Source organism: Tachysurus vachellii, chromosome 2, assembly GCF_030014155.1.
Source record: "Tachysurus vachellii isolate PV-2020 chromosome 2, HZAU_Pvac_v1, whole genome shotgun sequence".
NCBI classification, from domain to species: domain Eukaryota; kingdom Metazoa; phylum Chordata; class Actinopteri; order Siluriformes; family Bagridae; genus Tachysurus; species Tachysurus vachellii.
In genome coordinates, this window is record NC_083461.1 from 15269923 (window position 1) to 15293557 (window position 23635).

Below are 23635 nucleotides of genomic sequence, written 5' to 3' on the forward strand. Positions count from 1 at the left end.
CACAACCAGGCATTTATTACATTTGCATGGTTAGGGCCTTAGATGATAGTTCTGTAGCAAGCACACTTGCCAGCAGCCAGACCATCACAGCCATTTTGTTATGTATTATACAGTTTAACACTTGCTCTGGCAGTATACTTTTCCTTATCCACAATGTCTTTAAATCTTTAAACATGTTTGCTGTATTAAGCACCCAAGAGTTGTCCTGTTATAAAAATAGCTTTACAAATGCTAACGTAGAAATAAATTTCTTTTTATTCCACTGAACTATAAAAGCTCCACAATAAGAGTTCCTTCTAAAATGCAGTGTAATTTCACCGGGATACGAATGACCTTTTTCTCCATGTGTTAAAACACAGATCTCATTTGATTCCTGCTGTGTGTTGCAGTTGCGACACAAGCTGACCTTATTTTACAGATTTTTTGTTTCAGGTTTATTGTATGTCTTTGTGATTTATTTGGACATTTTATACTTTGGGAAGTTCATGCTTGCTTTTGTTTTTTTTTGTAAAAAAACAAAAACAAAACAAAAATACTAAACATGTGGTTACTGATGAATATACCAATTAACATTCTACCTTTGTGTGGAGGACTTTTATTTTTTCTTGTGTGACGTTTTGACGTTTTTCTTGTGTGACGTTTTGACGTTTTCTGAATAAGGGGAAATCCAATCTCTTAGAGCTCTGAGTAAAAATAAAAAATGAATGACTCCTTACTGATAATATAACATTGTGTGTGCTTTTCGTGTAGAGATCATGAAATAATCAGCATTTCTTAGCTTTCAAATAAAAATTAAATAAAAAATGTGTGCAAAAACCTGCACCATTCAAACTATTTCTCCCTTTCTTGCTCAAACACAATCTGTATCTTATTTAATGCAAAGTTTAATCTTATTTAATTAATGTCATCACTGAAATAAAGTTTATTTTAAACAGGTCTAAACATCAATAAAAATGAGTTAGTACTACTTGTAATAAACAAAAAACGACTTGTTACTGAAAATCCAGGAACCAAAAAAAATAAAAAATTTAATAAATATATATTGATAGCTTAAACTTTGTTATATAGTCATTAAAGCAGGCGCTATTTTCAGATCTGCCTTTATAAAAAAAATAATAATCACTTGTGATCAATATAGAGGATGAAGAATCCTACAGCGCTGTGGTATCTAGTGTACAGTTTTTTTTTTTATATTTTTTTATGAACAGACTGATCTTCGAATTGTCAATTTGTCGTGTGTTGCCTGGGACTTTTATTTTGAAATGACACAAAATACAATACGGAAATACATTGAGTGCTGCAAGTAAACAGAGGAATGAATGGTGGATTTTCTACCATTTCAGTTTATTAGGTGAAGTTTACAATGGCACTGCAACGCAGAGGAAACGTTAAAACCGCAGACACAAGCACCATTGAGAAACAAAGTAAAAGGTAACTTTTTTATTTTTTTATTTTTACATTAAAATAAAAAACTGGGGGGGCACGGTGGCTTAGTGGTTAGCACGTTCGCCTCACGCCTCCAGGGTCGGGGTTCGAGTCCCGCCTCCACCTTGTGTGTGTGGAGTTTGCATGTTCTCCCTGTGCCTCGGGGGTTTCCTCCGGGTACTCCGGTTTCCTCCCCCGGTCCAAAGACATGCATGGTAGGTTGATTGGCATCTCTGGAAAAATTGTCGCTAGTGTGTGATTGCGTGAGTGAATGAGTGTGTGTGTGTGCCCTGCGATGGGTTGGCACTCCATCCAGGGTGTATCCTGCCTTGATGCCCAATGACGCCTGAGATAGGCACAGGCTCCCCGTGACCCGAGGTAGTTCGGATAAGCGGTAGGAGATGAATGAATGAATGAATGAATAAAAAACTGCTTACCCGCCCACCATCCAGCGGTTCATCTGCTAAACAGCACCTGGGTTTAGTCTGGGTTCAGTCCCAAATGACTCTATACACACTATTGCAGCAGCCTACATTTAGTGCAGTGCATGTTGCATAATAATTACTATAATGTGAATAATAAAGTGCTAAGATCAAGGGTCTTATATGCACTGCATCTCTTACAGATGTTGATGAGATGTGTTTATATATATATATATATATATATATATATATATATATATATATATATATATATATATAGTGTGTGTGTGTGTGTGAGAGAGAGAGAGAGAGAGCAGTGCAGTGCATGTTGCATAATAATTACTATAATGTGAATAATAAAGTGCATATATATATATATATATATATATATATAGATATATATATATATATATATATATATATTTTTTTATATATTTTTTTTTTTTTTTTTAGTGTGTGTGTGTGTGTGTGTGTGAGAGAGAGAGAGAGAGAGAGAGAGAGAGAGAGAGCAGTGCAGTGCAGTGCATGTTGCATAATAATTACTATAATGTGAATAATAAAGTGCTAAGATCAAGGGTCTTATATGCTCTGCATCTCTTACAGATGTGTGTGTGTATACAGTGTGTGTGTGTGTGTGTGTGTGTGTATACAGTGTGTGTGTGTGAGAGAGAGAGAGAGAGAGAGAGAGAGCTCTAATATCTATATGTGTATTAGATTGTGGCATGTTTTCGGGGCAGGGTGATCACACAGACTTCATCATACAGAGGATACACTGCTCTCCTGCTGGCCTTCATTGGCACATGTGCGCTTCTGACCTGGATCTGTTCAGTCTGGACTAATGACATAACAGAGACTATGGTCTCCAGAGGGGAAATACTCACACAACCCAGAGTGTTCATGGTCCAGTGCTCGGAAGATTATCAAAAATACAAGCACTTCCCAGGTATTATTACATGCATTTATATATATATATATATATATACTTTCATTTAGGTCGAGCCCTTATGTAACACACCTGATCACAGTCATCCTTCTAAAGTGGACGGTCCAAGTCCCCACTATTCATAAATATTCATTCATTTTATAAAAACAACATAAGACTCTGTATCAGCCATTCACTCATATCTTGAGAACAATACGTAGTACAGAGGGAAGATGTGTTATAAAAGCTCTATGATCAGCTGAAGAGGAGTAGGTGTTAATTATGACTGTTGATTTAAAAAAAACACCATATCTTTGTGGGACACAAGAAGAAAACTATAAGCAAGAACAATTGACATTCATCCGTTTTCTTTAATACAAATGAATTCAGTAATCTGATGAATCTATAGAATGCAAACCCCACACATGCTTTCTCCAGCCCTGATTTATATATAATCTGATAAACAGCAGACATTGGACTCAAAGTTAAAGTCTGCTGTGCACCTACAATTGTGCCGTGCAGTTGTGCTGAGTTACAGCAGAGGCAAAAGTGGATGAAACTGTGATTAGATGTGAGGAAATGCAGGATAATTGGTGTAGGGCCTGAAGCACTTTATAACAGGACTGTGCTTTTTTTTGTGCTGTTTTTACTCTTGAGATCAAATATGTGACAAAATCCGAAATGGAAATGATTTAAATAGTTTGCTTTCGGATTAAATCTGTGAGTCAAAGAAGAGAAGTGGGACCCTGTGCTACACTTCTTAATACCTGGCTGTTTAGGATACTTTTAACTCTACAGAAATTCTCGGAATTGTTCCTAATCCCAGGTCACAGTGTAAGAGGAAATTTCCTGATATCCGGCCTGATCTGATAACGGCCATCACTCTACATATGAGTGTGGTTCTCTGGCCATGCATGCAGGTTTGATCAGAATAAACCACTCTAACCCAGTCTGCGCTTTCTGAGGTAAAAATTCGAGTGCTTATGTGCTGACAAGGGAAGGCAGATATACTGAGACACGCAGTCCTGATCAGCACCTGGAGAACTCTGTTTATATCTCTGGCAGTACAAGAGCTACTGTTAGAACACTGGGACGCGTTTAAAGTCATAGTAGATATTTCCTTGTCAGATTACTTTTTTAAGTGATCGAATGCAAAGAAAAACAGCATATTGTGAGTCATGTTGTAAAGAAATCCATCACTCAGAGTATTACTTTAACAGCTTTAATCTGTGTTATTGACTCCCACTAGCTGAGGAAAATGCCATTCAGATTTGCACAACTCTGGCAGGTTAATATACAATAGATTTGATTTAAATTGAATTTATTTTGAAGTCCAGCACTCATTCCAATGGAAGAACTCACTGTTTTGCTTCAGCTTCATAGCAATTTGCTTGAGGAGTTTTTTTTTAGTTTGCCAACAAATAATTCATACTCCTTTTACCTGGCAAGAGAAGATGCTTAATTTAATTTGAATATTGGGCTTAGTCCTTAAAAGTTGTCAAAAAAGAAAGACACACATGATCAGAGCATTTAGCTCCGAGGAGATATGTTTTTGGTTATGAGTGACAGTCTGGGTTTAGTTCAGAATGCTCCATATGGAAGTCATTACTGACTCTCACACTGGCATCAAAAAGCTTGACGCACCCAGAACTAAAGAATCTCTGCAGTTAACGAGAGTTTCCCGGCTCTGTTTAGCCTTTGCATCTTTCACACGCTGTAAATCAGCATGTGGATAAGAGCTGGAAGAAGCAAAAACCCTGCAGGCCAGATACTGATCATGGAAACACACAAAACGAGTTAGGGATGTTCACTGGAGATGTTTATTCTGTAACGCAGTCTTGTCACCTCATAATATTAAAATGTTGTTAACAACAGAAGAGTTGATTGAAAAATTCAAGTCTATATGTTCACTAACTATCTGTTAATGTGTGGAAGATGTTTTGTCTTCAGGTTGCACACCTACCAAATGTGGCCGAGCTGTTTCAGACAGCGTGGTAACCGCAGACGAGGCTCAGACACTGAAGAGGTGTACACACACAAACACACACACACACACAACAGAACTGCACACACATTTGCAATTAAATAAAATGTCTTCTCGGATTCCACAGGTTAGCAGAAAAGGGCCTGGCGCTCGGCGGTTCAGATGGAGGTGTGAGTAGAATTTCTTATTCGTAGATTCAGTCTATAATTTTATTGCAAAATTGCTGAAACATGTGATGACATTGAGCTGAGTGTTAAGTGTATAAACAGGTGGCAAATTGCTCCTCTGTGCACTTTCCTGTGAATTACACAAGGGGGCAGTATAATACTAGACCATTTGCTTAAAGATGTAGTTAATCTGACTGACTCGCTTATAGATGTTTGGCTCATGAGTCACACTTTCATGATGACTCTCAGATGTTAAATGTAGGGATGCACCGATCCGATATTTTGGATATTTCGGTATCGACGCCGATCCAAGAATTTTGAGTGGATCGGGTACCGATCCACGTCCGATACCCGTGGTCATGGGCGTCGGAATCATTATATGTGGGTGGGACAGGACCCACCCACGTTTTAAGATCAATAATATTGGTTAATATTTATATATTTATATGTTTATAATTTAATAATTGCAGTATATATGGTTTAGATTGTTATACCTGTATGTTTAACTGTTAAAAGTACTGTTTGCTACTGCATTAATACTTTTTTAAGGTTTCTTGTGTTTTCATTTTTCATCCAGTAATGGACATTTTTGTATTTCTTTGCCAGAAACAAATAAATCTTAATAACTAAGTGAGTTGTATACATTCTTTAGTTTTAAATGTAGAAGAGAAGAGAAAGAAAAGAGAAAAAGTGGTATCGGTGCATCCCTAGTTAAATGTCATACTTTTTTTTTTTTTTTTTTAAATCCATACATAGCCTCATTGAAGGATTACATTAAATTGTCTTGTGTGTTAAAGAGTACAGAGGTCTTTAGTTAAAGAAATCATTTAATTTGTTTTATGTATAAATGAAAAAAGTCTGATATTATTTATAACCTTTTATTTCTAAGGATTCACTGTATCATAATTCTGAAATTACAGTTCAATACGGTTGTTTTGCTGTGATTTAATTTTTTTAAATATTTAAAATATAATAAAATACACATTTAAAACTACAACCATGACATTTTTAAATGATTCAGCAAATGATTCAGCCACTGAATGAATCAACTCTTTCAGATCGAGACCTACAGCTGACACCCCACAACCCCATCACTTAAGTTAATATCACCTCAATAATTCATGCCATTTTTTAATGAGCAAAATGTTATTTTAATCCAAACATAATAACTTCATTCATAATAAGAAAAGGAAGCTTTCAGAGTTCTTCAGCTCATCACTCTAATAATAATTGACTTAAGCGCTGGACCCTTAAGCAAGGTTTTTTATTCCTAGCCTTTGGTTTATTGCTTAAAAAACAATCACTGACAGGCAGCAGAAGAATTAGAATTCTGCAGTTTTCCGACATTTTGTTTCGTACTACAGTTTTCAGGGCAAATTTCAGAAATATTGCCATCGGCGTGTTTTTCAGACTATTCAAAATCCTGTCAGCTTTCCAGGAGGCTTATGGTTCAAGACACTAACCCAGCCTCACTGCCTCTTCATACAAGTCATCTTTTTATGAAGTGTGACTGTGTCGAGCTGTGGGTGAGCAGCAGTGTGTGTTTGGGCTTCAGCCAGACTCATCTGGAATTATTAATGTGTTGTGCTGAGAATCTCACAGCTGCCATGCATCTATCTGCTGGGCCAGTGCAGCAGACTTAATCACACTAAAGTGTAAAGAGACTTGTAAACACCAAAAGTACCAAAGGGCCTGAATTTTTATTTCATCTGGAGGATTCATTTATCTCAAAGGGGAGACATTGCTCTTCTGTGTTTTCCAGCGCAGACGTTTGCTTTCACCAAACATACTCAACTGTTTGGATACGATTATTTGATCCGCAGTGTGTGTGTGTGTGTGTGTGTGTGTGTTTCTGTGTGTGTAGGCATCTATACTGGATCTACACTCTGGAGCTTTGTCGATGGGGAAAAAGTTCATCAATATCTACAGGTAAGTAATTAAGTCAAGCCAACGTCACTAAGCATGTACGTAAAAACCCTGCATGTGTCTCAAATCTGTTCGGCTAATTTATTATGTCTCAGAGCAAATACAGCGAGTCTTCTGTGTCTTTCATCCACACATCAGAATCTGAGTAATCACTACCTTTTTTATTGAAAGACTGAGCAAAACCTTTATTTCTCAAACTGCTCACCTTTATTCTTAAGATCTGGATTTTGTGGAGTTACATTGCAATCTCACAGTGTTTGCTTTTCTATGTGATATGTGTTGATGTGTTCACGATGCCACAGCCTGTCTGTACTGAGCCTGTATATATTTACCAGTCTTTTTGTTGCAGGCTTTAAAAATATCAGGGTTGTTCAGGAGCAACACATTTTATTTGGCTCATCTCATCTCTTTTCAACAGATATTTTAACAAGCAAATAAGAGATATCTTCACTGAAGACGATTTCAAACTCTACAGGTATATCTTCAATTCAATTTATTCATGGTAGAGTGTAGATTTTAAACATGGTCATTTTTACACAAATGAATTGTCTTGTTCGAAAAATAGAATCGATGCTAAAAGATGAAAGGAAATCTCTGAGTATGCTGGCAACGTGACCCTGATCCAAATCATGAGGCAAAGACAAACAGATACACACAGAAGTTTTGTCACAACCTTCTCAGTTATATGATGAAGACAGTGAGAAACATCTGCCAGATTTATGACAGATAAGTCACAAAAACTAGGGCAATGGGCAAAGATTGACAAAGCACTCTGGCAAAGTTAGAACAAATGTCTGGAAATGAGAGTGGATCAATGTGTTAAAGAACAAGCCTCTGAGAAGATACGAAAATTTGGTGGAAGTAGTTCTAAGATTAAAGGGAGAGGATATATATATATATATATATATATATATATATATATATATATATATATATATATATATAATACATATATATATATATAATACATATATATAAAATACATATATATATATATATATACAAATTATTGCACTTGATCACTTTTAGGATGAATAATAAAGCGTCATTTCCTTATTAATATCTAAACTATTTTTAATATCTAATAATATCTAATATCTACATTTTTTACTAACTGGTGCACTTTGAAAGATAACACTCATGAATTCCTGACGAAATTGTCCTCCTCTGAATCAGGGCCGTGCGCAGCCGCATTCAGAGGGTGATTGCTGAAACATTTGGCCTGGACTCCAGTAATCTGTACCTCACCAAGCCCACCTTCTTTTCCCGTATCAACAGCACCGGTGCTAAGACTGCTCATGATGAGTACTGGCACCCACATATTGACAAGGTGACACACACACACACACACACATACACTTTGATCACACAGGAACTAGGGCTGTAACGTTACGATACAGCGTGAAATGATGCACTGTGATGCAAAAGCATGCCAATGTGCAACGTGTGACATCAGCTTACTATTAATTATTCATGTACTGCAGTTACACTGTTTGAACACCCGAGATTTAATATACACAATCCATACAGTTCAAATACTGCATATAGACAGCACAAAGGACACAAAAAAAAAAAAAAAAGCTTTTCAGTCATTTTTAAATATGACACAGTCTGAAGAAATTGGGGATATTTTAGCCAACTAGCTCTGTTTCTTCTTCTATTTTGTCTTTTTCAAAATTCAGTTCAGTCAGTAGATTCATTCGATCAATTTTTGTGGGGGAATTTATACATTTAATTATTCTTAAGTTAAGCTACACCTGTAGTAAATTTACATACATTATTAAACCTCTGTTCAAAGCCATTTTTGTTTAATTTAGTTTTATACAGACAAAAATTTTGTTTTATAGTGTTTACAATGGGGGCACGGTGGCTTAGTGGTTAGCATGTTCTCCTCACACCTCCAGGGTTGAGGGTTTGATTCCCGCCTCCGCCTTGTATGTGTGGAGTTTGCATGTTCTCCCCGTGCCTCGGGGGTTTCCTCCGGGTACTCCGGTTTCCTCCCCCGGTCCAAAGACATGCATGGTAGGTTGATTGGCATCTCTGGAAAATTGTCCGTAATGTGTGATTGCGTGAGTGAATGAGAGTGTGTGTGTGCCCTGCGATGGGTTGGCACTCCGTCCAGGGTGTATCCTGCTTTGATGCCCGATGGCGCCCGAGTTCGGATAAGCGGTAGAAAATGAGTGAGTGAGTGAGTGAGAGTGTTTACAATGCAGAAATTCTTGTTCAAAATATCCTGAGGATGGAATCAAAATTGTGAAGCTTAGGACCATAAATCTAATCGTTACACCCCTAAATAAAATCTGTATACTGACTGTGTTATTCCTCCACATTTGCAGTAATGATCCCAACTAATAAGCAGATCTCTAAATCTATCCCAACTCAATGAATTCTGTGCAACAGTGGCAGAATCCACAGTAAAGGATGACGGTAGATGGTGAAGTGGTCAGTACATTCAGACGGCTGTTCAGCACTACAAAAGAGAACTACAAACAGCTATGTGTTAACTGTAGATAGTTCATTCTCACTATATCGTCATCAGACAGTGTTCGTAAATTGGCCAATATTAAGCCCTGTCTTTGACTTCCAGACTGTTCAGACCCTGGCTGCATTGAACTCCATGTCTTGCATATTAGCAGAAAATCTAATTCACTATACTTAACTAAACAAATCACATTCTACTCAGAAATTACCTGGAGCAATTTATACCATTGTGAAACTTTTGAACCTGCCGAACAGAGTTCTGTAGTATTTCACCAGAAATGTATAAAAAATTACACTCACGATGTGAAAAGGTTTTACAGAAATATGTCCCCTTTTTTGGAGGAACAGTTACCTGAAGCTCTGAACATAGTCATGAGATATTAAAGCAGATAGCTTCATATAGCATAAGATGAAGAGAAAATGGTAAACATTGTTGTGTTCTACTGATTGCAAATACTTATTTTGTTGAAAAGTCTCAACATGCCCTCAAGACCGTATCCAATGAAAGTGATTAGGAGGGAGGAAGAAAACAATCCTTTCATAGTGAACACGGGTGTTTTAGAGCAGGATAATCACTCAGCTATGCAGGGTGGGGACTAATGATGCAGACTATGACTAAGTCTACTACTCCGTGTAAATGTATAATATAGGCGAACATATTTGTGAACAGCTGTTTTTTTTTTTAAACCTCTGCATAATGATTTGTTTGTATAGTAGAAATATTGCCTTGCAATGTTTGGGTGAAATTGTTTGTCCTATAACTTCTGCTTTCTTGTGATCTCAACACTCAGTGTTGCAGCATAGTGCTTTTATTGCAGTGTTTCAAGATTCCCTACAATTATCTTCAGATATTTGGTTGATTTGTACAGCTGAGGAATGAAAGTCAGAGTGTGTTTTAATGGAGATGCAATTTGCTCCCACACACTCTAATTGGGGAGGGGGATCGCTTGACTCTTGGCCTGACTTCAAAAAGCATCACCTCCTGAGATAATCAGAGCAGCGAATGAGCCACATGAGAGGACAAAAAATATTCCATCTGTTTATTTGAAGTCAGCATTTCTAATTGAATCCTATAATATTTTTAAAAGTGCATTTCAGTCAGCGTTAATATATATTTTCTCACTGTGCAGGATATTAGCCAGAGCTCACCACAGTCTGTTTCTGCAAAAACCTTGTTAATAAATGTGGGGAGCAGATGTGTTCTTCAGCACTTACCCAAGATGCTTCCTAGCATGCTGATGAGGGATGAGCTCATCTTTCACAAAACCCTTAATCTAATCGCTAATAAATAAGCTTATAAAACCGTTTCTTTTACTTATTTGTTCTTTTGTTAAAGTTACTTGAATTTCAGTGTCGTGATTAAGATTAGAAGGTTGAATCATAAATAAATATTTAAATACACTGTGGAAATCTGATATAAACATAAAGACATGCACATAGTGGATTTACTGCACTGTATTAAGACAAGGCCATGGGTGCAGGTGACAGACCAAATTATTATTAGTTATTTATTTTTGTCTTTTTGGCATTATTTCATTTCACTGTGAATGTATGGTACAACCTCATAAATTACATTCAGAAACTTCCTTGCAGTCATCGCTCATCATTTCCTGCCACACATTTTCTAATTGCCCCCTAGACCTCCTCCATTTACATAGAACTTATTAAACTGCTCTGGTGTTAACATGATGTAATTTCATGTGCTGGCACCATTTGCTTCTTTAAGATTAGAGAGAACTTTTAACCGTGAAGTATGATTAAAAATGGAGAATTTTCCTGAATATGGAATTAAGGAAACAGCCAAAGCAGGACTTATGGACTTCTCAGTGAAGTTAAACCTTAAATAAAGTAAACGTAAATTCTAGAAATATGAGACTTATTCGATTTGAATTCTCTGGATGTTCCCATCCCCCCTAAAAAAATCTAAGGCACACAGAAGAGCGGAAAACTGTCAGCGCGTGATAAGGAAAATCAGAGGTTATTTATATTAGATTAAGGAGAAAATGTTTCACAGTGCACATCATTCAGTGTAATTTATTTAATTTAGCTGTGAAATATTCTTTTGGTGGGGGGGAAGAAATTTGCTTGGAAAGTGTCAGGAAGATAGACTGAATGAGAAAAATTTGTGCTTTCTACAGGTGACCTATGGCTCCTTTGACTACACCTCGTTGCTCTACCTAACAGATTATGATGTGGATTTTGGAGGGGGGAGATTCATCTTTATGGACCCAAACAGCAACCAAACAGTGGAGCCCCGTGCAGGTACACATCACTTTGTCTGAGAATTACACGTATAATCCTTTTGAAAGTGATTTAATTGTGAAACCAGATTTGCTCTGATACAAGTTGAGTAAGTATGTTACACTAATGTTGGATAATGGATCAATTAACAAGAAACCTGTAATTTATGTATCTACCACTTACACTAGGTTGATATTGCTTGCTTAAGGCTTAGTTACAGTTCAGATGTTTCTTTTGTATTTTTAAACTGTAAATGTAAATGTAGGGCTCGCTTTACAGCTAGACGTCTTATTAACACATTTAAGTCGCTAGAAAGCTTATTTTTGTGTGTGTTTGGACTTGGTGTCATGTTAAATGTCTATTTTATAGATGTAACAGAGTTCTCAGACTGAACAAATGCGATGTTCCTGCCTCTGCATTTTGTCTTCTTTTTTTGGAGATCAAAATATATTCCTGTCCATTGAGAACAACATTAACTGCATTCTCTGCTCTTTTAGCGTTTGTCTGTCTGTCAGATTTACAAAAGATCTTGTAATACTGCTGGTGGCCTTTGCATGAAAGAAAACAAAACCTACACAGGCTGATGCTAGAGTCCTAGATCTTGACGTGGATCTTTATTACTTTGTCAGTGATACTTGATATATGTGGATAGTGATGAGCATATTTACCAGTAGCACTAGATTAGCCATTATTTTGAACTCAGACTCAGCACAAAAGTATCATTTGGTGAAGGACAAAAACACAACCATCATCATGCTTTTGTACTTTTACATTACATGTTTAATGAAACACAAGAGTATTAGTCATATTTAGCAGTTGGGCTGTTTTTATTGTGAATGCTCGTTCATCCATTTGTCAATCATTAGGGTACTGAATGTTGTGGAACAAGCCCATGTTACTGACTCATTCTTTTATGTAAGCTTTCACTAAACCTGCATAATAACACGATCCACGAATAGCCGACTGATTAGGCTGACCAGTGCAGAAAGGCACGCATCTGTCTTATGGTCTGATGTATTATATGAAAAGCTTTTTTTTTTTGTAGAGTAGCTCTATTTCTGGAAACTACGTGTTCAGAGACTGAGCTGTTTTTAAAAAAAATGTATTTTTTTTTATACTGCAAATCTGTAGCTCGCTCTGCACGTACTACAAGGGGGTAAGCTGGGGGGGGGGGGGGTGATCTGTCACTCACTGCTCACTAAACACATTGAAAGTCGCAGACAGGCGATGGCGAATGCAGATTAGTTGATATGCTTTTGCTTATATCTTCCCTCCAATCACACAGTGAAGGGTTTTTCCAGTCAGTGTCATTTCTGCTTATCAAAACAGATGCAACCAAAATACTCAAGTGCTGTAATATTTCACAACATTTCAGTTTTGAAAGAACTTTGGACATACTCTATTCATCAGCCCACTGATGTTCAGGTTATTGTCCTCGCTGTCGGTTCTGAATTGCTGTGTGACAGGTTTAAAGGGTTAGTCTACAAGAGCCACAGTTTTCTGCACGGCTGTGCTGAGACAGTCATTTTGTGTTGATTAGCAATCATGGGCAGATGATGAACCTATGAACTTCACTAAGGTAATTACTACCCTGGCAGTAAGCTTGGCAATGGTGTGACTGATAATCAGCCTCCCTCTGAGGGGGAGGAGGGGAACAATGACAGACATTATCCAGTTGAGAAACCGGGCGGTGGATGGTGGCTGATGGAGGGCGGTTACAAAGAGCACAGATATGAGGTTCAGAAGGTCACAGGTCAATGAATGAAATAGATACTGTATAAGGCTTCTGTTGAGTCAAAGTCATAGAATATTGTCATTCAGCCAGGCAACAGGGTGTGCTTAGCAGAATGGAATTGCGATTCTCCAGAGCTCCAATGTGCAGTTGTAAACATACAACAACGAGCAGCCAGAACTACAGTACAGAACTATAGTAGTCAACACAAAGGTTGGCTGTTGCACAATAAATATCAGTTCCCATTCCTTGGTTTTAGTGGAAAAGTAGCACTGAATGTAAAAGGACAATCCATGGTAAACATAAATATTTTCATGAGTAGTCTGGTTATTGCACAAGACAAGACTGAAAGTGTGTGTGGTTCACCCGTCACAGTCATGACAGGTCAGTGGGTTTTCCGTATTGTCAGACTGACTCGAGCATCCTGATGGCATGTGGGGAAAAAGCTCTTGCAGTGTCTGATAGTCTTGCACTGCAAACTTTGCTGTGCTTTCTTCACAAGAGAGTTTGTGTTTATAGACCATGTTAGGTCATCTGTGATGTGTAACCCAAGGAACTGGGCGCTTCCCACCGACTCAACAGTTGTGTGAAGTGTGTGCTTCCTCCTGAAGTCAGCAATGAACCACACACACCTTCAGTCTTGTCTTGTGCAATAACCAGACCACTCGTGCAAATATTTATGTTTATCATGGATTGTCCTTTTACAGTCTGTGCTACTTTTTCACGAACTGATATTTATTGTTCAACATCCAACCTTTGTGTTGACTACTATAGACAATCAGTTAAAGACTGAGATGTATTAATCAATAAATATAACATAACTCGCACATGATTATCCGGAGCTGGAGTGGCCGCTGCCATACAGGGCACCTCCATCTGGGAGATTACTAAAGATTTCTGAAAAGACCCAAAAGGCCTCACTAGCATGGAACTGTTAAAGGTGTTAAATAAAAATGGCACATCTGCACATCACAGTGAGGAAACAGGGACATGGTGCTGGAGGAGATCGGGTGGGGTGGGTTGGGGTAATGGTGATGGTTGGATTGGGTCGAACAGGTGCTTTGACAGATTGGCGAATGACAGCAGCCAGCCACAGGGGACAAACTGGCATCACCCTTACAGAGAGCCTCGCTCTTTCAGTGCTTATTGTCTTTATAGGAAGTGATATGTGTGTTCCTGCCTCTTACTTCTTAAATCAAATGTGGCAGCAAACTGCTCTGTGAGGGTACGTCTGTGCCTCGGTGCTTGTCCAAAAAGAGCGATATCAGAGAAAGAGACAGAGGAGCTTTTAGAAATATTATGTGTTTTGGATACGATGGAATGGATTCTTTCACTGCAGAAGTATAAAACATCTGTTTTGTGAAAAAGCTTATTCAGGGCTGTACAAAACAAAAAAATGTTATGTTTATGATCGTATTTTACATTTTGCAGATTCTGCAAGGCGTATCTAAACTCAACGAAGCAACTGTACATTCTGTTCTATATTTTTCCTTTTACACAGGGGATATGACTCGTATCGGATGTTGCCGAGTTTTATTGTTTTTACTCTGTGAAGTTAAAGTGTCAGCAGAAAGATTTCAAATTTCATTTGCCTCTGTATTACAAAATATAGGACTCAGTCCATACGTGTATCATCTTTTTTATTCTTAGATGTCAATTAGCACCATAAAATATAACTGTTCTTAAAGAAGAAACACAAAAGCAAGGAACAGTTCACTAAGTCCTAGGCCTCAGACACAGTTTGTATATACGGATCAGACGAGAATAGAGAAAAACGTCATTTAATGAGTCTCATCTGTGAAACCTGGAAGTCTGTGTGGCTGCATTATGGAGTGTCTCACTTGTTTTTATTAATTAAGCAATTGTTAAGTAAGATTAACGGGGCACATTACATTAGGTCAAAGTTCAAATTATTTCTAGACAGACATTTTTTTCTCGTTATTCAGATCTGAAATAAATACTTTTATTTGAAGGGGTTGACAAACAGCCTAATAACTATAAGAACTCAATAATAAATATAACAGCTTTCAGAATGTTTGGTTGCTCAATGATGATTAATAAAAAATCATGGACTCTATGCTTCATGACCCACTGCGTGAAAGGTCTGAGTCAGTGATCCACTGCACACGCATTAAACCTCAGGCTTGTGCTATTAATGTTAGTCCTGCCATTGCACATCCTTCTTTATCCAGTTCTGTGTATAAATAGTAATGCTTTTTAATGTTAAAACCTTTTCAACACAAATAGCTCTCTGTATTATATTGATTATTGGGTTTGCTGTTGCTTATTGCTGACACTCACTGAAAAATTCCAGCCAGCCTCATAAATTTTGCAATCTGTAATATTACAACCTTCCTCTCAGTTTTTTTTATTTGCGTAGCTTTAAGGAATAAACAGTTTCACTCAATAATTCAGTAAATGCATAACCACTTTCCCAAAGTTGTTCATTTAAAAAACAAAAGCATAATTGAAAATAATTTCCATGCTAAGTTGCAGTCTATAAAGGTCAAATTCATGCAGACATAAGACATAGCGGAGGTAATTTACATAAATTTCTTGTTAATGTTGTAAATGTCTCCTGTCATTGCCATAGACACACGCTTGTCTAATTGGTTTTCGTGATGCTCGAGCGCGGCCAGTGAGCCGGCAGCTTTTTAAATTGTGTGAATAGGGTCCTGAGACGCGATGGGAATTTGTGCCGCTGCTCTTTCAGACTCGTCATAAGCACAGCTTCTCTGTGTTGTTTGCCATTAACATTCTAAAACATCACATACATTAAATCACAAACTGAACACAAGCTATGATTCAGTGCCTCAGGTTGAAGGTTGGAATTATGCTTCACGCTCTTTTTCTTTGCAGGGCGAGTGTCTTTCTTTTCCTCAGGCTCCGAGAACCTCCACCATGTGGAGAAGGTGGCATGGGGCACGCGTTACGCCATCACTGTGTCCTTCACGTGTGACCCCGATTACGCTATCGCCGATCCCAGCTTACCATAGTGTCCTTCTGCGATGGCTGTAGCCCTGGGACAGAAACAAAACAAGAGAAGACACTTAGGTTTTCAGCCGAAATTTCCCTTTTTTGTTTTCTTCAGGAAATACAAACAGACAATATGAGCATGTTATGATGGAAAAACAACAATACCTGCATGAGTAATAATTGGTCTTTTTTTATTGAAAAGAAGATTCTCTTACAAAAGATTCTCTTTCTCTGGGACTTCATCCACCCCTGTGCTTCTGCTTTTGACTTTCTCTTTACCTGTTTCCATGTTTTATATGTAATGTCTTCTTGGCCGCATCCCTTTTGTCAACAGTTGGCTCAGTTATCACAGTTTGGACAAACAGCACAAGTAGAAATTCTCAACAGGTGATAAGAATGAAATTGCTCATAGCCAAATGAGAGAGCAATTTAAAAGTGTTTGCAGGGGTTTAGCTTTCAGTACATTTCCTAGACTTCGCTCTGAAAATTTCTGAACAATGACACAGTAATGTGTATTCTCTTAATTGCTGAGAATATTGTCCTCTGAAAAAGTCTATATCAGTTGCACTATCTGTCTGTCAATCACGTTCTCTACAACAGAGGGAGTCAAAGGTCTCAATAAACTGATGTGCTGGAAAAGTTTATTAATGCAAAGTCTTCCACCCAGAACTTTTACTCTGATGACATGCACAGAAATGCATCAATTTGCACGCTCCCTGGAAAGTACATCTTGATCTAGAATAAACTCTACCAATTCAAATCATGACTAAATGATCTTTGCAATAAATGTCATTTATTGATCCCAGTGCTTCAGATTTAATTGAGCGTAGTTATGTTAAATGCACTGTTTTATTGCTGTCATCAGTAAAGAATATTAAACTGAATATTAAACTGTGGTTTCAAGACCTCATACTGATTTTTGCCCCTTTTTCTTCCATTTCTTTATATTACACAACGAGACTGTCTGCTATTTAATTCTCTAATGCATGGACCACAAAAAATGAAGGTTTAAGAGGCTAAAATTGCAAAATGCAACAATCATAAGACATAATCATTAATATTAAAAATGTTTAAAAGAAGAAGAGACTCACGTCTCACATCAGGATTTAAAATACAGATGCCCAATGAGAGCTGTGCTGAACTGTTATACCCCATATTTATTACAAAATAAAGTCAGCTTTTGTCAGAACAAATTCAGGAGCATTTAATTGCGACTAGTGCATAATGGGTGGCATTGGGTGGCATTTTATTCTGTAATTTAAAGTATTTGGTGGCTGAAGAAAGAGGCAGAACATTCTCTCTGGGCTCTCAGCTAGGATTATATAAATCCAACTGCATAGCCCAGGTTTTGCTGATGGATGTGAAGCATGCTGAGTGAATGATTACGATGTTGAGCTGAACTTATGAACCTCAATTGATCTCTTTGCTTTCTCTACCGGCCATGGAGTGAAGCTGTGTCTGTCTGATGCCGAGATCACATGTGAGAGGAAAAGTTTCTCTGAGAAATAATTCAATCAAACAGATTTGATGGTTATCCATGGAAACAACTGAATTATTTATAGGAGGTTATCCAAAGGTTTCTCTTAGATCTACAGCAGCATATCTGTCCAAGTTGTTTTTGGCATTTGCTTCATAATCCTATTGAATCAGCATTAACCATTTTCTGGATAATGTTACAACTGGATTTCAGCATGACAGTATATTGAATATGTGTTTTTTTGTTTCTTTTATTTTTTATTTTTTTTTACTATATCTGTTATGCTATAATCAGTTCCTTGCTAAACTATGAGCAAATTGGTAACCAGTATTTACCATCTGTCATAACATAACTGAACGAATGAGGCTCCTTTGCCATCTTTTGCAATTTGCTTTTGTTTCATAGCGATTTTAGTGCATACGTGTCTTATATGTGGTTCTGGTTATACTTTATAATTCAAGAGTCAAAACCTCAGAATCATAAAAGCACATTCCATTTCCTTTTTTTTTTTTTTGACTTGATGGACTCACAGTCTGAGTGTTGGCTGAGCTCTAGGCTCTTCTTTTCCCACAGGTATAACATCAGCACCAGCTTGATAAAAAAGATATGGAATTCTTAATTAATAAACTATACATTGATCAATTCTTATTAATTCATTATTAATTAATGGTATTAATATGCATGTGATGGTTGCTTAATTAATCATTTAAGTTGCAACGGTGGTGCAGCCATGTGCTTTACAGAGGAAATGTGTTAAAGCCTTGTCATTTATTTCCATTGTGAAACCATTCAACTTTGAACAGCTGAAGCTGATTGATGTTATGGATGACCGAAGATACACGGATTCTTAAAATGAATGGGATTAAAGTGGTTTTCTGACATAAAATCCTGTACATGGGAGAAAAAAGTACTGTCAAAAGTTTTAAGAACAAGAGGACGTATACGTTTAACATCACAATGTGGGCCAAGGGAGCACCATATGAAAGAAGGCATGTTGCTGATGTTAGCCACAAATGATGTGTGGGAGTTTATTTAAGTGTTAGGTGATAAAGAATTTTCACACCACATGAGAATGTTGTCCTCTTTATTTACTGACTTTACTTTTTTCTGTGTTAATCCCAGTACATCCTTATTATAATTTTTCATTGACTTCAAGAGACAGAAGCACATTTTCTTCTGCCTCTGCTGACAGTTGCTTTGATAGAGTATGGGTTTAAGCTTAAAAACGTCATACATCTGTCCAGATGTGGTTCAATGTTTTATTGATAGCTCAACAGTGGAGAGTCAGAGCATAGTGTTAGTAATTTCAGAACCCAACCATTTATGTAATTTCTCTTATTCAGGACGACTTTCAGAGCCATGTAATACTATATTGAAAGCCAGTACCTCTTGCTCAGTAAAAGACTTAATGACTGTCCTGGTGCTTGTATGGCTGAAGTAGTTAGTAAGCCAAGAATCCTGCTGGCATGTTTACTCTGAAATCACAGAGGAGCTATTTTATAAAAGTGCTTACTGCTGAACATTAGAATAAGCTCAGAGATTTCATTCCTGGAATATTTAACAGACTGTTTCTGTAAAGTAAATTAATTTAATATGTGAATTAATAATAAATAAGTATGTTATTTTTACCCAACACTTTACAGCTCAGGTAATATTATAATTATTATTTAATGTGACTTGGTAATAAGTGTTTTCCCAACAGAGCTAATGGGTACAATAAGACTGTCGGTCTTTGACTCGTATGTTGCACTTTCTTTCAAACCCGGCATTAATAAACGATGCTTAAACTGTCTTCTAGTGAAGAGCCAAGCACCAAGGACTGCTTTAAATCCAAGTCACTACTTTGACCCTGGACTGGGTTTCAGCCCATTTTAAATTTGATGGCTGCATGAAAACGTCAGGTTTTAGCTATGAGCTTTTGTTCTTTTGCCATCTCGAGAGACCCAGCGAGTGCTGAATTCTTCTCTTTTTCCTTTTCTTGTTACCGCCAGAGAGAAAAGAACACAGCAGAATGAAGAGCAGATTTATTTTCCCTGTAGTGCAAAGAGAATTGTGTTTCAAGGCTGATGTCATGAACTGTTAATTATGTCCAGAAGATTTATTAAGTTTATTTTTATTCTTTAATTGAGCTAAATGTGCTTTGACTTAATCAATACATGCTTGTAGTGAAGAACATGCCTGTGCTATGTGTTGGGCAGAAATGTGCATGTAAGAGTGGTGTGAATACACAAACACCTATATAAATTGAATATGCTTATGCTTATCTATGCATATGTGAAAGAGAGATCGGAGTTCAGCAGATGTTGAGCCATTCATGATGGAGTTGCATGGAATACATGAACGAATGTGTGGTTTAATTCATGTTTAAGCAATATCTTGATGGACATACACTCCACTGAAAATTCTCAATAATGCTTCGTTAAAGGAGGACAAGTTTGCTTCATGTTTAATTAATTCAGGCTAGCCTAGAATGAGGAAATTGGTATGGACCTCAAGACTTTAATTATACCACATTCACAGTTTTGTGAAAAGGGTGACATTTGTGTCACTGTGTTTCTACTAATGAGATCTCATCTGTCACACCGGGAGTTAAAACTAGAATTCCTTGTATATTTCCACAAAATGGGGTGTGGAATCATGTTTTTAATGATGCATTGATCACAGTGACAAAGCTACATGCATAGCAATCTCTCATAATAAAAAAGAAAAGCTGAACAGATGAACTATATGCTTCAGGAAAATGATACACTGATGATTCAGCGGCTCCAGAGATTTAAAAGTGCCTCTGTTGTATGCATATGCAAAAAAATAAATAAATAAATAAAAAATGTGAGGAACTTCTAATATATGTATTTGGGTCTGGACATAAATAAACACATTTTGTCAAATTTGTAGAAAAATGAGTGTGAAGAAGGAAATAAAAGTAGCATATTTCTAGTAATTTATACATATATTTATAATATTAATAACAAAGAATACATTCTTATCACATGTTCTCATACTTTTCTGTAGATTTGTGTGAAGCTGATTTTGCTGAGTGAGGGAGAAAAAATAGTTTCACATTATTTGACACAAATATATACCTGCTTATGGCCATGTTTTCCCCCCTCATATGTCTCCTGGTCATCTTCCTCTTCCTCACCCCTTCACTGCACCTTCAGCTGTGACATGACCAGCGTCTCCGAGTTAAACTCGAACTGATTGCTCGATGACCCGGACTTTCCCAACGAGTACAAGCTCGGCGGCCGCTTCTTGAACGAGGACGTGTAGCGGTAGAAGCTCTTGTGGCGGTTTTTCAGGTACTCGCGGTAGTTCTTGGTGAGCAGCGTGTACAGAAACGGGTTAATGCAGCTGTTGCTGTAGGTCAGACACGCCACCAGGTAATTAATACACGTGCGTATGTGAGGAGCCAGGCCCAGGGGTTCGTGGTAGAGGGGCAAAAGCTGCCATATCCAAAAGGGCAGGAAGCAGGCCCAGAACACGAGCACGATTGTAAATATCATTATAAGTACTTTTTGCTTAGGTGATCGCTTATTGCCCTTATTTAGAGCCGTGCTTCTCTGTGATTCAAGGTATGTCCTGGCTAATCTGGTGTACAGGTAACCAATGATAAGGCCAGGCGCCATGATACTGGTGCAAAACAGAACAGTCAGGTAAATCTTATACGCATGAGGTGCCCAAGTGGGAGCGCACATGCGTTTAACGCCTCCGTCCGCGGCCTTTCTGCTCGTCTGGTTCACCATGATTATCATAGGCATGGTTAAGATTAGAGAGAGTATCCACACCCCCCAAGCCATGGTTTTCCGATAGCTTTTTGAGCGCTTCACGTTGTCCAGAGGCTTCGTCACAGCCAAGTAGCGCTCCAAGCACATCACGGTTAAGGTGAAGATGCTTGCGTGCATGGTGAGGAGATCCAGACTGAGCAGTATGCGACAGCCCACATCCCCGAAGTACCAGTCCTTGAGGAAGTACGTGCACACCACGAATGGGATCGTGGAGAGGTACAGCAAGTCCGCGAGCGCCAAGTTTATGATAGAGATGTACATAGAGGTAGCGAAGCGAATCGAGTGGCACATCACGACCAGAGTGTACACGTTTCCCGAAACGCCAACTACGTAAACAAGCGAGAGCAGCGTGCCAAAAGTGGAGGTGATTACCAGCTCGTCGGTGGAGCCCGAGTTGATGTTCCGTGGTGCGCCTGCAAAAGAGCGAGACCGGCTAAAATTCATCGCGCCTTATTCATATAAGTCCTGTCCGTGAAGGCGCTGTTACGCGGAGGTGATTTTGGCAGGTGCGCAACAGAGACTGGGATTGAGAAATGCGCGTTCCTGCCGGCGCATCGCACCTCCTGACGTCACCACCACGTCTCGCTCCTGGCGTTTTGTGGAGTCTTTGGCCTCAAATGACTTTAAAGGATTTATCGGAAGTTGTGGCTACTTTATCTCTTAATTTAAACGGAAAGATCAGCACTAATCTCACGTCTTGTCTAGTATTAGGTGCGTTTAAAGTAGTGCGCTAAAACAACAACAACAAAAAAAAAAACGGGTTATTTAAAAATGAACAATAATGTACGTATAGGATGCATTTTTAAACTTCCGAAATAACGTTTGATTTACTTACGGAATTTTCGTCTGCAGTTGTCGCCGAACCAGAAACAGCTGGTCTTGGTTATGGCACGTCTTTTACGCACGGACGGCAAGCGGTCCGCATTAGTGCCTTAACGACATCTTCTGTGTCTGTCCATAAATCTGACAGTAGACTACTATATATGCATATAGATAAGATCAAACTATTATTTATTTATTTATTTATTTATTTATTTATTTATTTATTTGTTAATGAGTTTATTTACTTGCTTGCTTATGTATGTATGTATGTATGTATGTATGTATGTATGTATGTATGCATTTTTTCCCCCCGTGCATTTCTTTGCTTTCTTGTTCCAGTGCGCTCTGCGCCAGAATAGTTCACGTTTCTGCTCGCTTCATTGTTTTAATGATCGATAACTGCTTAAGCATCTAAATCATAACATACTTATCAAATAGTTTATGGCAAAATATTTATGCAGTTAATTGCATTTGAATAGAGAAATTGTAATATGTAATAATTGTAATAATACAAGCGTGCTTTTGCGAAAAGAAACATTTTACTCCAGAATTCCGCGAAATTGGAACAGCCTTCTTCATTTTTCTGTTAGAAATTATACCTGATCAAATAACGGTATTGATTTAACTCCAGATAACTGTATGTAACTGTAGAATATGTATGATTGCTGATATTGTTAATTAGTGTAATCTCTCTCTCTCTCTCTCTCTCTCTCTCTCTCTCTCTCTCTCTCTCTCTTTCTGTGCTTGTGTGTGCGTGTGTGTGTTTGTACGTGTGTGTGTGGTGTGTGTGTGTGTGTGTGTGTGTGTGAGAGAGAGAGAGAGAGAGAGAGAGAGATCAATATGAATTTGTTTTAAATTACCAAAAGTCAGAAGGTACTCAGCACTGTACCTATTGCAAAAATAATAGAACACTGTAAATATTAATCCTGTACCAGATCAAACAGTTATCAGAAGCAGATCGAGAGAAAGCTTTTGAATGTGTACACATGCTGATAATACACATACTGTATAATGAGTGATAGAAACATTTAGGCTCACAATAGTTTTCATTTTAGCATAATACTGTACTTATTTCTAAAAATTTTCTTTCAGTCTTTTACCTGTTAATCAGTCAAAAAATCTGCCAAAGGGACTTGAGTTCTGTTATTAGGTCAAGTCTTAATCTCCTGTCCCAGACAATATCAATTTAATTTAAACCACCTTGGTCCTGGTACCATCTGAATAAGAGCCTCGTCCAGCAACCACAAAACAGCCCCAAAACATCAAAGATAAATA

The 23635-nt window shown here is 37.8% G+C and overlaps 2 protein-coding genes across 4 annotated transcripts; one reads left to right on the forward strand and one right to left on the reverse strand.

The window, feature by feature from the left end:
* Positions 1-1284: 1284 nt before the first annotated feature.
* uts2r2 (urotensin-2 receptor 2) lies at positions 1285-17037 on the forward strand. 3 transcript variants are annotated; one of them, XM_060858751.1, is made up of 9 exons: positions 1285-1431; positions 2585-2790; positions 4705-4795; positions 4881-4923; positions 6785-6849; positions 7265-7321; positions 8023-8176; positions 11466-11589; positions 16160-17037. In XM_060858751.1, exons 1-9 carry the CDS (start codon positions 1364-1366, stop codon positions 16294-16296), a joined length of 945 nt encoding a protein of 314 aa, XP_060714734.1. In that variant the 5' UTR covers positions 1285-1363; the 3' UTR covers positions 16297-17037. The 3 variants fall into 3 exon arrangements, with proteins under 3 accessions (XP_060714734.1, XP_060714742.1, XP_060714748.1); XM_060858759.1 differs by having other exon boundaries at positions 4720-4795; XM_060858765.1 differs by having other exon boundaries at positions 1303-1431; positions 2562-2790.
* Positions 17038-20777: 3740 nt separating this feature from the next.
* On the reverse strand, positions 20778-22122 carry LOC132859618 (urotensin-2 receptor). Its single transcript, XM_060890400.1, has one exon. The coding sequence runs from the start codon at positions 21980-21982 to the stop codon at positions 20900-20902; it is 1083 nt and encodes a 360-aa protein (XP_060746383.1). The 5' UTR covers positions 21983-22122; the 3' UTR covers positions 20778-20899.
* Between the last annotated feature and the right edge of the window lie 1513 nt (positions 22123-23635).

Bases quoted from the DNA above. Each gene is read 5' to 3' on its own strand.
- uts2r2 (XM_060858751.1), top strand. From the start codon at position 1,364: ATGGCACTGCAACGCAGAGGAAACGTTAAAACCGCAGACACAAGCACC. The intron at 1,432-2,584 runs GTAACTTTTTTA...TTTTCGGGGCAG, and splicing joins ATTGAGAAACAAAGTAAAAG to GGTGATCACACAGACTTCAT. The intron at 4,796-4,880 runs GTGTACACACAC...CGGATTCCACAG, and splicing joins GAGGCTCAGACACTGAAGAG to GTTAGCAGAAAAGGGCCTGG.
- LOC132859618 (XM_060890400.1), bottom strand. From the start codon at position 21,982: ATGAATTTTAGCCGGTCTCGCTCTTTTGCAGGCGCACCACGGAACATC.